The sequence below is a fragment of the Physella acuta genome, unplaced genomic scaffold, assembly GCF_028476545.2.
Source record: "Physella acuta isolate Inbredline_101_S28 unplaced genomic scaffold, ASM2847654v3 ptg000188l, whole genome shotgun sequence".
In the NCBI taxonomy this organism is placed as follows: Eukaryota; Metazoa; Mollusca; class Gastropoda; family Physidae; genus Physella; species Physella acuta.
In genome coordinates this window covers 183,201-197,661 of record NW_026731707.1, presented here as the reverse complement: position 1 = coordinate 197,661, position 14,461 = coordinate 183,201, and the positions used below count along the sequence as shown (strand labels likewise).

At 40.0% G+C, this 14,461-nt stretch overlaps 1 protein-coding gene across 1 annotated transcript; it reads right to left on the bottom strand.

The window, feature by feature from the left end:
• Window positions 1-376: 376 nt before the first annotated feature.
• Window positions 377-1,363, bottom strand: LOC131936822 (transcription factor sox-3-like). Its single transcript, XM_059293902.1, has one exon. The coding sequence runs from the start codon at window positions 1,347-1,349 to the stop codon at window positions 399-401; it is 951 nt and encodes a 316-aa protein (XP_059149885.1). The 5' UTR covers window positions 1,350-1,363; the 3' UTR covers window positions 377-398.
• Between the last annotated feature and the right edge of the window lie 13,098 nt (window positions 1,364-14,461).

The window sequence follows — 14,461 nt, the reverse complement described above, 5'->3', positions numbered from 1 at the left end:
AATTCACAGCAAAATTAGAAACGTGGGTAGCCCTCACTCAAGTGGTAAATGCTCCACAAAATGTTTTGTTTTTGTTTTTGTTTTTTTTTTAAAAAAAGTTTGTTTTAAAATGCCATTTTGGCAGGGGAAAAAAATTCACGCCAAAATGAATTAAATTAAAAAAAAATTCTTTTTGGCTTTTTTTTTACGCGACAGAACCGTTGAGTTCTTTGAAAGCGATTCCACAAATGTCATCAATTTGTTGAAATGTCAATACGCAGAAGTGACGTCAACGTGTAGAAATGACGTCACGTTGTAGTGTGACGTCAAACCACCGTCGACGTCATCTTTTAATGTCTAAAGTCTAACACAGCTAGGGATTCAAGAAAAGTTTATCGATCACCGTAGTTGATTGGTGGTCATAAAACGGCCGGATGCCGGAAATGGTCTTCCGGTTTGACCAAGACGTACGCCAGCGGCCTGTGGACGTCCTGGGATGACGTGATGTAAGGAGACGACATGTATGGCACCAAATACTGACCCAAGCTTGCCGCAGCCGCCGCCGCGTGGGCGTGCGCCGCCGGCGGAAGTGCCGATAGAGATGGATGGCCGTGTCCTGTGAAGTAGGGCGAGTACAGCGGGTTCGAGACTAAGCTCTCGGAGTGTCTGAGCGCTGAGAGTGAAGACAGGGAGGTCGCGGGATCGAGTTTCGAGTTGGCGACGGCGGCGGCGGCCGCTGCGGCGTCAAAGTGAGGGTAGAGTCCGTACGTGGAGGTGGGAGGGAAGAAGTTGTGACGGGCTTTGTCGAAGGAGGAGCTGGAGGCGGCGAGCAGTTCGGAGGGGTGGTGGGAGGCTGCGATGGAGGCGAAGGAATGAGCCATGGAGCCCAGAGCCGAGCCGTTCATCCCTGGCAGCATGGGATGGAGGGGGAAGGCGTACTTGTCTTTCTTCATGAGAGATTTTGGTTTCCGTCTGGGTCGGTATTTGTAGTCAGGGTGTTCTTTCATGTGCAGTGCACGGAGTCTTTTCGCCTCGTCTATAAAAGGCCGCTTCTCTTCCTCCGATAACAGTTTCCATTCGGCCCCAAGCCGCTTGCTGATTTCTGAGTTGTGCATCTTGGGGTTCTCCTGCGCCATTTTCCTCCGCTGTCCACGTGACCAGACCATGAAGGCGTTCATTGGTCGCTTGACGTGGTCCATGTTGTTTGAGGGGCTCTCGTTGGGCGGCAGCGGGCTCATGCTCCTTCCGGTGTCCGAGCCAGGGGAGGCTATTCTGTTGGGCGAGGGCGACATCCCGCGGAGGGACTGTGGGGTCAGGCTGTTCTCCCGGGACCGGATGTTGTCATCGACTATGATGGGATGTTGGTTCATTTTTTTTCTTTCTTCTTTCTGGTCAATTCTGTAAAAGAAAAAATAAAAATGATTATACTTCACTGCAACACAAGCAACGAAACAAAACAAAAATTTCAGGGCAAATATGGAACATTTTCCGTGTGACGGCATTAGAATCTTACTAAATGCAGCAATGTACGACTGTTAATAATATTGTATAGTCAGCCTTTAGTTTAGGGCAAGAAAGGATGATTGCGGTTTTGATTACTTGGTTGTCCGTAATGTAGTCCAGCTTGTTCCATGCCCCCCTCCCCCCTCCTCCCCCAAAAAACACGTATTATTAAGAGTTGATAAAAATATAAATTAACAAGGAACCCTATAATATATTTCCAGACTAAGTTTTATTCTTAATTATTGATTATCTGTCTATAGAAGGTCAATACGTCTGAAGCCCACCACACCGTACACTTGTACAAATATAATCCTGGGACGTCCTTATGTCCTGCGGTTATATTGTATACCGAAAATTAGTTTCAATTATCAATTATTTCAACGATTTTAGCTTTTGGCGTTATAAATAATATAGAATGTAAACATGGGAAACTTTAAATGAAATACGAGGTCTGTGTACTTTCAGTTTGTGTTTCGCTACATGTTTTGTTATTCATGTTAAAAAATCAATAAAGACGGAATTTTAATGCACTGTGAATAGTTGTATGATTTTAACAAAATGGTTAAGGGAAAACTCATAAATATAATTAGGTTATAATTTATCTACAGGTTTATACCGCTATATTCATACATACAGGCCATTATTGACGCCATCATCGCTATCGTTATGCCTATGTTAGATTTTAACATAGGATTATGGTTAAGTTTAAAATGTGTTACATTTTTGGATAGAAGCGTATTGAAAGGTTTTTCTAAGAGACGAAGGGTTGACATTTTAGATAGCTCTTCGATTAAGTGGATCGATTTTAAGATTTGCATAAATTCGCATAAATCTAAATAATAAAAAGATTCAATACTTGAAATTTAAGATATCTTAATGCATGCAGATATGGGAATTATTTATAACTGTATGTGACAGTAGATATGTAGTAGGTTGTATGACTTGTAAGTATTCGACAACGGAATCTTCTGCAGTTAAGGTAAGAATTGGATTATTGTAGGGTTGGGTACAGAGTTAGAGCTGATAGTAAAAAAATATTAGTTAATTCACTACCTGTAACATTTATCACTTAAAAAAAACCCACTATTGTGGCATTATGGGACACGGGTGTTTATAATCCATTTGTTTATAACGATGGTCCCATGGTGTGTTATGGTTTATGGGAGAACTGGTACTACCAGTTTTAGACAATGAACTTCCAGAAAACTGGTGCTTGTCAGCTGGTATTTATGTAACATTACGCTTGTGTTACGGTAATAAATAAGGGTTAGGGTCATTGTAGGTCTTGGATTAGCGTTTATGTTTGAAAATAATAATAGTGTTTAGTTTATAACAAATAACTTAACACCCCCTTTTTAAGAAGATTCCATTACTGACCTTACGCATAGCCCTAACTGTTAAGGCTGACAGTGTAGGCCTATATCCAGGGGCGTAGCGAGGGGGGGGGGGGGGGGGGCGGGGGTGCGGACCGCACCGGGTGACACCATTTAGGGGGGGTGACACAAGGCAAAAAATAGCAAAATATATAGAGAAAAACTCGAGGGGGGGTGCAAATCGAAAGTTTGAGGGGGGGTGCAAATCGAAAACTCGAGGGGGTGCAAATCGAAAGTTTGAGGGGGGGGGGGGGTGCAAATCGAAAACTCGAGGGGGGGGGGTGCAAATCGAAAACTCGAGGGGGGGGGGGTGCAAATCGAAAGTTTGAGGGGGGGGGGTGCAAATCGAAAACTTGAAAGTTTGTCCCTGGGAAGGGTCTCTATGCCTCTGGGGGGGGGGGGGGGGTGACACCATTAAGTGCCGCACCGGGTGACACCCGACCTCGCTACGCCACTGCCTATATCTACTGCTACAAGTCGATCTAAAATCCAAACTAAATAACACAGACCGATTGACAAGTTCACGAATCTAAATCACAAAATTCCCGTCAATATTTAAAAAAAAAAATATCAAACCCTCACAGTAGAATTATATCCTTCCAGTCAAGAAAATGAACGCGTTCCTAAAAGTTGCCCAACTTTACCAACTGCCCTAAAAAAAACAACCAACTCAATAGCAACGTTACTTTAGAAATCTACCTAAAAAACTATCACGTTTCCTATCTATAACCTTAAAATTTAACAGAATGACAGTGCACATTTTTTTTACAATTATTACAACTAACGAAAAGGTTTTCTTTCAATAATAAGTCTCCGTGCAAATTTCTCACCTCAGTACAATGTGTGTGTTGTGTGTAGGTGTGTGTGTTGTGTGTTCATTGTTATGAATCGTGTGTGAACATTGTTCACGATATTCGCGTGTCGCCTTTACCTGCCGTTCGGGTTCGTCCCGTTTCGCACGACAATACAACGATGACCTCACAAAAGTTGAAGGTTTCGAATGTTTAAAGAAAAGTGGGGAAAAAATTCATTCTATTCTGTCTTTTGGCTAGACATGAATATAGAACAACAGAGAGAGGCACATTGAGACGAAGTGGGGTTTACTGAATAAATTTCAAACAGCGTTCAAAACCTGTTTCGCTTTTACCTATTTGTTATCATTCAAAGAAATTATTTTTTTAGTTGATATTTTTTAAAAAACATTTAGATTGCCGTACTTAATTCTGTGCATTAAAAATGAAAGTAGATAAAGAATGAGATTCTGTTTGTGTTTAAATTAAGAAAACCAGGCATACGTGTGTTTATTACTTCATATGATTCAAAAGTACTTATTATGAAAAGATGAATACATTATTATAATACTTCAACATTGTAAAAGATAGTCATAGTCACGAAGTTATAGAGAGAAGCATGATAGCTCCATTCGACTACCGCGTGTAACTAAAGGCAACATTTGTTATATCAATCATGGAGCGTCATTTTTATTTGTAAGAGACAAACTACCGCAACAATTTTTAAAAACCTGAGCACCAATAAGAAATCTGACAGGAAATCTTTATTCCACCACCATTCAAGCAGTAATGAGAGGAAGGGACGAGAACCCATGTGTAAAACAAAAATTACTAACGGCGCGTGACACTACAAGTGGGTCAGTGTGACGTAACTTAAGCATTGTGACGCAACCATAACATTTTGACGTAACCATAGCATTGTGACGTAACAATAGCATTGTAGATCGACAAGAAACTTGATTGTCTAGGTAAAAAAAAAAATAAATATGGGATTGTTTTATTACGTTTGTTTTAACTAATTAAAATTAACAATTGCATTCTGTGCGATTTTTTAATTGCTGTTTCAACTAAAAATTAACAATCTCGTTCACGGTAATCGATCATGTTTAACTGTATGATGAATAATATAAAATGAGTTATTTTGACGCCGAACTGGAGACGTTTGTTATGAATTATGCTAGTTTTAAAATAGAAATAAAAACAGATAAACACGGAGTTAAGTAGTCCACATCATAATAGAACACATTGCGTCAATATTTAACAACGCAACGACCCAATCTAGCAAGCTAAAACAAATAAATGAAACATTTTAACCAGTTACAACAAGGCAGCGGTTAAATTTTAACGCGTTAAAAAAATTATTGTAAAAATTGACGAGTAAAATTTAGTGGCGAGTCTCACGATATCAGTGCATTCATGTACCAGGCCTAAGCTGTCCCACATACAGACGTTAAGCAGACGACAGGGCCGGGGCGTCACGTTACTGAGACCCCCTTTTCATCGGTGGACGCTGGCGGGAACCACGTGACCACTTCACCGTAGCTCACGTAACAATGAACCTGTGGACTGGACATTTTACTACCGTGTGTTTTCAGCCGGAAGCTCTACTTCTTAACACGGGTCATCTAGTGTAATAAAAAAATACAGGCCTATCGGAATAATAGGTAGTTAAACTTATTTTTAGAACAACTGTATAATCCGTTAACGGTTAGATTTTTTTTTAGAACAACCACTGTTTGGGTACCGAATCTGATTTTTTTTACCCGTGTTTCATTTTCATTATCTCTTCCCCGTGCGTGACTAGCGTGGTCAGCATTATGCCCAGCCGCCTTAGTTTCCCTAACGTTATTTGGTACCCATCAAAGAAGTTTGGAGCTTCGTGCTCGCAGTCATAAGTTCTACCCCCAACCACGTCTCTTCCCTAAACGTGTCTACCGTTATGAAATCAAGTACAGACGAGCAACCACTCCATTCGCCATAACGGAAGAAGACACAAAGATTAGACACCTAAGGATTATATAATATCCCAAATGGTCAATTCATCACTGGTTAATGTATCTTGGTATTTACGTATCAAGTGTTTAAGTGGTTTTGTGTTGATTTACCACACGCACTGGGGGCATTCGTTTTATTTCAAGGCCCGGGTTTTCAATACCGGGGTTACACAATACGAATACTGACCAGTGGTCATTAGCCGGAGGGGCGAACTTCAGCAGACAAAAGAAAGGCCTATTATGACACCGGAAATGTGAAAGTGGGGAGAGGGGGGGGGGGGTATAAACGGGCTCGGGTGTGATGCTGTAAAATGTTGACCAAGGGAGAGTTCCGATAAAGAAATGTTTGGTAGGAAATGTACAGAATTTACTGGCCATTACACTTAGGTCATTGTCTGCTTGATAAAAATGACCAACATACGCTGACCTTCACACGGAGTCATTGACTCCTGGTCAATAAGACTAAACAATGCTTTAGTAAATATTGATGAAATGGGTTCTAATGGGCAAGACAGTCGACTCAACTTTTATTCCTAATGGTGTATTTATGACTAGATTCTATTATACTCCGCGATTTCTTTGAAGCATGGAGTTCATTGAATCTTTTTCAACACAATACCAAGTGTACATGTATTTATCTAGAGTGTTGAATTCATTTCTTTTATGGAGATAGAACATTTTCACACATTTCCGCTAACAATGTGATTTTGAGGGTCGTTTATAAACAAAGTCACGCGCATAGAGGAGGGGGGGAGGTGTGAGAAAAGGTTGAGTTTGGAGTGTATGGGGCATTGTGTGTGTGTGTGGGGGGGGGGGGGTTGATGTAGAATTGCAGCTCGCAGATTGTGATTTTACAAGAAAAATTCGGGTTACATTTTGTCACGACTATGGCTAAGATATATAAGATATAGGTGGAACAGGGGTCTTATGTACGTGGGGGAGGGGGGCGGGGGGTTTAACCAGGGTGTAAGGGGAGCGGCTATCGGGATTTATAGACGACCAATGAAGCAGACGATCTTAACACCTACAGACACGTGACCACTGACGTAAGGTGTAATGAAGATTGGGATGGATTACTGGACGATAATCCTACCTGGTGGGGATGTCTGGTTTTAAGGTGTCACAAGGTGTTGATGTAGACATTACGACTTAAAGTGCTAGACTGGTCAAGTCACATTAGTATTAAAAGTGCTGAGTCATGGTTTATTGCCATTTCTCATGAATTCATGGTAGCCATCTCTCATTTTTTTAAATAGCCATTTCATTGTTAGCTACAAAAATATACACCGTATACCGGTTACAGCAAAGTTAGTAAAACTATTAGACCTTACCCATGCTCAATCTATACAATTTAATACTTTGTATCAGTATTTACATTAATGCAAACAAACATACAGATATTACACGATCAGATTAACGCAACTATATACAATCTCCATATATAACAAGACAATCACATTGTACCTTTGTAAAACACACCTGCTATAAATTATCGTGTGAATATTCTTGTGTCACGTCTATAATTTGTTACATTTAAATTATACTGCATCGAAATGTCAAAACAAGCAATACGTTATAAACAAACTGGCCTCAATTTTAAAATAAATAATTCTTACGATAATACTCAAACACTAAACGGCTAGATTTGAATTTTGAAAAATAAATACGTTAAATATTAAAGAAATGATTTTCTTTAAAAAAAAAAGCCGCGTAAGATTTCAAGTAAATTTAAAAAAAAAAAAACGCGTTAAGATTTCAAGTAAAATTTTAAAAAAAAACGCAGTCAAGTTACAAGTCATGATTGCTTGCTGCACCAGATGACTTGTTCACAAAGGGGAGATGATCCGTCTGGAGACAAAGCTAAGGGGAGACAAGTCAGCAGAGACAGTGTTTATCATAACCCCCGCCTTCTCCCCCCCCCCCCTCCCCCACACTCCAGCGCTGCCATTGATTCCGTGTTGTTAATTGCATCGGTGTAATAGAATTCAATACATTTTTCTAAATCATTATAATTATTGATAGGATTATTGATTCGGCGCATAGAATGGGAGTTAAGCGTAGGAATCAATAAAAAGTTGATTGTTTTTTCAAATTATTTTTTTAATAGCTGCCTGGCTTAACGTATATAAAAACAGTTTCAATAATTTATCTGACAAGTTCATTGTTTATATTTACGTTTTACGTAAAAGCGCTTTTATGGGCGATACGATATCATTATCATATTCAGTTTTTTCTACCAATAACGATGGGTTAGGATTAGGGTTAGGTTTAGTTAGATCATCCGGATAAAGTTCAGGATAATACACTATAACCTGAGCCGAAGCTGGAATACGTATAATCAACGCTGTCATTAGTAGCCCACGGTTTAAGAGTTTAATAATTAAAAAGAACGAAAGCGTAAATGAAAATAAAACTCAGGTAGTTTAAGACCTAAGAAAATGTTTTGATTAACAAACGCAAGATGCTGACATATTTAACTAGTAAATCTATTAAAAGTACTGCTTTTACTATAACCCAAACATTCAGTATCTGAGTTGAATGAATACTGCTAATACCGTAATGAAAACATCACGTTTTCGTTGCGAATTCATAATTTATTTAAAACATAAAAACTCCAAAACGAACTAATATCAACACCAGTGGAGTTGAGTATCGCTCACCAAACAGTACGGCCGAAACTATCGCGTCACTGTGTCGTTAATCACACGAAGTACACACTCGCACAACAAAACACGGTACAAACCCTCGAACCGCCCCTCAAAGTGTGCACGCAATCAGCGCGGCATTAGGCGTGTATTTGAGTGCATACACTCGTCTCGACGCCTTTGTCGTGTGATGCGCATCGACCGAGGCTAGGGTCGAGGGCATCAGCGTTTGAATTTGAATCTGTCACTTCTATAACATGGTAGCTAGCTCAGTATAGATCTAGCAATGTTTACTAAGATTCATACATGTTTAGTTTTAGGTTTACGATTACAATAACAATGTATAAATTGACATTTATATATATTCGAATAACTGTTGTAAAAATTAAGATACAATTAGGCTGAAACTTTAATATACATGTAGGCCTATAACCTAGTTAGTAATTATTGCAAGCTAATAGACAACACGCTTAGACTAATTAAATAAATATAGATCCAGATCTAGTCTAGATCAAGGTCCATATTAAAATATAGATCTAGATTAAGTCATGATTTCGATAAAATAGGGTGCTTTTGTTTACAACTCTAGTTGACTGCAATTTTCGCTTGCTTTTGTTTTTCTTTTGCGCTTAGATGTAAAAATTAAAACAAAATTGTAGATGTAGATTTCTAATCTAGATCTAGCGTCAATTCTTATTTAAAAAAAACTAACCGAATGTTGAAGATCTAATCTAGATCTGCTCTGGATCTAGATCTAGATAGCTTTCAAAACACTGATCTGTGTAGTAAATATGTTCATTGACGTTAGATCTATATGCTAAAAACATAGATCTAGGTTTAATATTTTTATATTATTAGGCTCTTTGTTTCCTTATTCTATGTAAAAATAAACTATGTAAAAAAGTATTAAAAAATAACTTACGAGTAGCTTGAAAAAAATTGAGATTAGCCACAAAACGTTGCAAAGAATCCTGGCGTCAAACAGATAGATCTAGATAAATCTAGTTCACTTTAAAATTTGAACACTACTCCAAAAACTGTCCACAAAATTGTTTTGTTATTTTCTTGTGTTTCTTCAGAAATTGGACACGATTTGAACACACGCAGGTATCATTTTGAGTGAAGTTGTTGTGAGATGTTGCTTGTAGTCCTACCACCAGATGACGAGCGATAGCGTGAAAAAGGCGAGACGGGTTATGACACCCAGACGAGCGTCAGACGAGTCAACTAACACGTCCGAGTCGGCGGCTTGAAGTGTGCAACTGTCTACTGCCCAGGCGGCCGGCGGGTTTCGGGTGAGAATCGCGAGGGAAAATGTTTGAAAGATTACATTTTACGTCGGACACAATTCACGGTGTTGTGGTGTTATTTTTCTGCTGACGATTCTCTCCAATCACACCACTATACGGAGCTTAAGAGGTTTTTTTCCCCTCGCTTTTCACCCCACAGTGTGTCAATCAACAATGTATTAGCCTATACAATTCAATGCGTGTTGTCGTCCTCGTGAATTCTCGGATTCCTATTGGTCGTTCGTACCGCTAGCTGACGAACGGTGCTCCGCCCCTTCGCGTGAAAAGCGTGCGCGGGGTGAAAAAAAGATAAAAGTAGGAAGCAAACATCGCATTATCGGAACTCCAAAGCACCATTTTGAACGAGGTGTGCTTGTTGAAAGATGCGCTTTGGTGTCTTGACTGGGGATAATGGAGCTATGCGATCTACGTCACAAATTTGGGGGTGTAGGCTGAATCGGTGAACACCCACACTGCGATTATGTCAAGCGTAAGGAGTCGAGTCGTAGTGCAGCCCCCAAAAGGCGATATACGTTCACTGCTATAGCTATTAGAAGTAAAATATCAGAACAATTATTTACCAGTCTTTTACTATTCATTGAATGTGTATAGATCTTTATTTAGATCTAGGTAGCTTGCTTAAAAATATGAAAAGAAATAGCTTATACTCACTAGAAAAATAATCAGAAAGCATAAAATAGTCGAAATTTAGATTTTTTTGAAAAACTATTTCGTACTAACTATCTTTTTATAATGTTAGTTAATCATCCAATTATCATAAACACATAAATTTAAAAAAAAAAAAAAACAGCAAATTCTAGCAAACTTGTTAGGATGAATGGCTTACTATTTGAAGACTTAGAGTGTTGATAATATTATCAGCATTACGACATCATTAGTGCAAATTTGGACCTCGAGTGCGTTGTCGGCCCCCGACAGTGTTTCTTTCAGATTTTTTTTCTCTGGGGGGGGGGGGGGGGGGGCGGCACTTGAAATTTGTATATATTTCTATATAACTTATATTTTTGGGGAGGGGGGGGGGCGGTGGCTCCATAACATCGAAGATATGCCTCGACGAAACTCTGGCCCCCGGACTGATATTTGATAGTCAATGCGGCCCTCGGTCTGAAAAGACCCCTGCTTTAGCCTAAACAAAAACCTAACGCTCTTAGCGATATTACTGGAGACAAAAACATCGAACTGGTTATTGGTTGGTCTTCTAGAGATCATTGAGTTTCTGCTTCAGAGGTTCTAAACCTGGGTTTAATCGGACCCCAGGGTTCGGTTAGCCAGTCTCAGGGGTTCGGCGGAGGAATAGGGATAAATAACTGGTGGGGTTCGGTACCTCCAAAAAAGTTAAGAACCACTGTTCTACGTATCACACACAGTCAATGTAAATATTAGCGTTAGGAATATTTATTATCAACACACAAAATTTTAACATGTTGTTAACATAGCGTCGATTGTTGGATTAAATATTAAAAGATAAGAACTAGGACAGACTACGGATGTAGCTGATGAAGCGTACCCATGCCTACAACAGCTTGCACTTGGCGGAGTAAAAAAAATAGTGGAAGAAAAAAATGAATACACGGGTACTTAAACCCCAAAAATACTTTTTCTTTAGGAGTGAATGGCGCTAAATCCAACACTGCTAAAGTATTGTAATCGGTGATAAAAGCGATAAGAATATTCGAGTATGGGTAATCGATTCGAAAGTTCATTAACATTTTTCAAAAATTCATGTTGTCAAATGACTAATCTAAAAAGCATATTTGCCTAAACATTGAATGACGTAATTAGTCTATGCAGCAAGTTGACCAGTCATTGGAACAAGTCAATCCTTAAATGGGACAAGTTGACCAATGTATGGAATAAGTTGACCGGTCTATGAGTCAATTTGACCAGTCAAAGAGACAAATTGACTAATCTATGTGAAAAGTTGACCTGTCTATGTGACAAGTTGACCCGTTTCTAGGACAAGTTGACTTGTACGTGAGGCATCTTGACCTTTCCATTAAATCAACTATTTCCCCCATGTTGTATGTTGCATAAATAATTAAAACAACAAACTCCCTTAAAGCTAAAACAGGCTTTCCATCAACCCCCACCCCATCATACAACCCTACCCCCAACCGCAGCAAGCCAGCCAGCAATAAACGGGCCGCTGATTACTAATCGTATTGATTGGTCCTCATCGAACCTGCGGGCCTGTCAAAGACACCCTGTCCGACCGTTGACCTGCGTGTCGTGGTCATTGACTGCAGGCGTCTGAACACGACGGGCCTGACACAATGTCCGCACGGGCTTTTGTCGGGGTGAGCGCTGAGCACGTGCGGACGCGCTCAACCACAAGACGACTCTTGCAAACAGCTTTGTTGTTTCATTTGTCTCGCTGATTAACATCTTGTGGAATATTAATAGTGACTTTACATTATTGTTATTAGTTGTAGGAGTAGTAGTGGTGGTGGTGGTAGTGGTGGTGTACTGGTGGTGGTGTTGGTGGTAGTAGTAGTAGTGTTGGTGGTGGTGGTGGTAGTATTAGTTGTGGTGGTAGTGGTGGTAGTATTGGTGGTTTTGGTAGTAGTAGTAGTAGTGTTGGTGGTGGTGGTGGTAGTAGTAGAAGTAGTAGTATTAGTAGAAGTAGTAGTAGTGGTGGTGGTAGTATTAGTAGTAGTGGTGGTGGTGGTAGTAGTAGTAGTAGTAGTGGTGGTGGTGGTGGTGGTAGTAGTAGTAGTAGTAGTAGTAGTGGTGGTGGTGGTGGTAGTTGTAGTATTAGTAGAAGTAGTAATAGTGGTGGTGGTAGTATTAAGAGTAGTGGTGATGGTGGTAGTAGTAGTAGTAGTAGTAGTAGAAGTAGTAGTAGTGGTGGTGGTAGTATTAGTAGTAGTGGTGGTGGTGGTGGTAGTGGGAGTGGAGTAGTGGTGTTAGTGATGGTAGTAGTAGTAGTGCTGATGTTGGTGGGGGATGGTGGTGGTAGCAGTAGTGGTAGTTGTAGTAGTAGTGTTGGTAGTATTGGAAGTGGCCTTAATATTAGTAGTATAGTAGTAGTAGCTGTAGTAGTAGTAGTTGATAAAGCAGTAGACAGCAGTAATAGTAGTGTTACTTTTTATTACTATTATTATCATTACAATCTCCATTAATCAGAGGCGTAGCGAGGAGGGCGGGGGGTGCGGACCGCACCGGGTGACACCATTTAGGGGGGTGACACCAAGACAAAAAATAGCAAAATATATAGAGAAAGATTTGAGGGGGGGGGGTGCAAATCGAAAGTTTGAGGGGTGGGGGGGGTGCAAATCGAAAATTTGTTCCCGGGAAGGGTCGCTACGCCTCTGGGGGGTGACACCATTAAGTGCCGCACCGGTTGACACCCGACCTCGCTACGCCACTGCCATTAATACCTTACGATCTCAAAAGAATCATGCTTAAAATGACACATACATTTACTCATAAAACGTCACAAAAACACCATAGAAAAATGACACATAAAATGACTCACTAAATGATACGTAACACTTCACATAAAATACATTTCGAGTCTCATACATTTAACATATTTATATAATTACCCATAATACATATAAAATCACACATACAACAACTAAAAGCAAACACACAATTACATTTATAACCACACTTAAATTTAAATTCAGACAGAATCACTCATAGATAAATCATATTTAGGAACACACATACAACGCACAAAATCAGAAACACAATCACACATACACAAATCACACATGATGAGAACAAACACATGACAAGTAACATACAAAAGCCAAGAGTCTAGCAATCAAAATATTTTTTTTAAATTCGAATGCCCTGTCATAAGACAAAAATAGAAAGTTAACTTCTTACACGTTCGCGTTGCCACAGATAAAAGACAGACACAGACAAAAGACAGACAAAAGACATGTCACTTAAACTCAGGTATTCACCTTTCTCCATATCAAAAGGTGTGTAACACCAACAAAACCTCCCACACCTGGCCACAACACCACACGGCCCAACACCTTCCCCAACAAAACCTCTAGCCCGATCCGTCGCCTGCTTGATAATGGCCATTCACACACCGCCATTGTAAGCATTGTCCTAACTGACCATTGGTCATTGTTAGGTATCGACACTGCCCTCTGCTTCGTATACATTTCAACTGACCACGAGTGACCAGCTGGACAACACGGTATTTATATCCCCCCCCCCTCTCCACTTCTTTATGTGCTTTAAATAGTAACAACCGCTGCTGTAATTCCCGAAAGCCGAACTATTATTTGGAACAATACGACTAAATATTTACAATTCGAGGAGTGGGGTGGGGAGGGGGGTGTCCACTGATCCACTCGCCACAGATGGTAATTGTGTAACTTACACCTTGCGCCGGCCCTCTTACATCGCCGGTCATGTGTGTAAGCGCTGTACGTTCAAAGTGAAAAGCTTTTAGCGTTCTTTCATAAATACCGTATTTATTACAAGAAGCGTAACCCGATCCCCCCTTTTATTCAAGAGGTATCCCGGTTTAAAATTTTGTTTTAATTTGAATTAGTATTTGTATTCAAATGTTGTATCGACTGAATAAGCTGTATTGGAGAATGGTGAACAGTCACAAAGATGGGATCAGCCGCAAAGGGGCGTAACTTGGCAACCGGCCGCCATATTCGCCACGTGGTCTGATGGTATTAAATTAGGTTTTAAAAGAACTTAGCTGCGGAATTAATTACAATTAGAGAATGGATGTACAAGAAAATGAATACTACCACTTGAGGTGGGTAGCATATTGTGTGGGCAGTGGACCGAGACGGGAATTATTATTTTTTGTTGTACTCAGAACCCTATTTCCGTTTCACGGATGATAGCTAAGTGGTTGAATTGGTCTTTGTTGGGTCTTGG

Coding starts and splice junctions, on each gene's coding strand:
- LOC131936822 (XM_059293902.1), bottom strand. CDS start 1,349: ATGAACCAACATCCCATCATAGTCGATGACAACATCCGGTCCCGGGAG.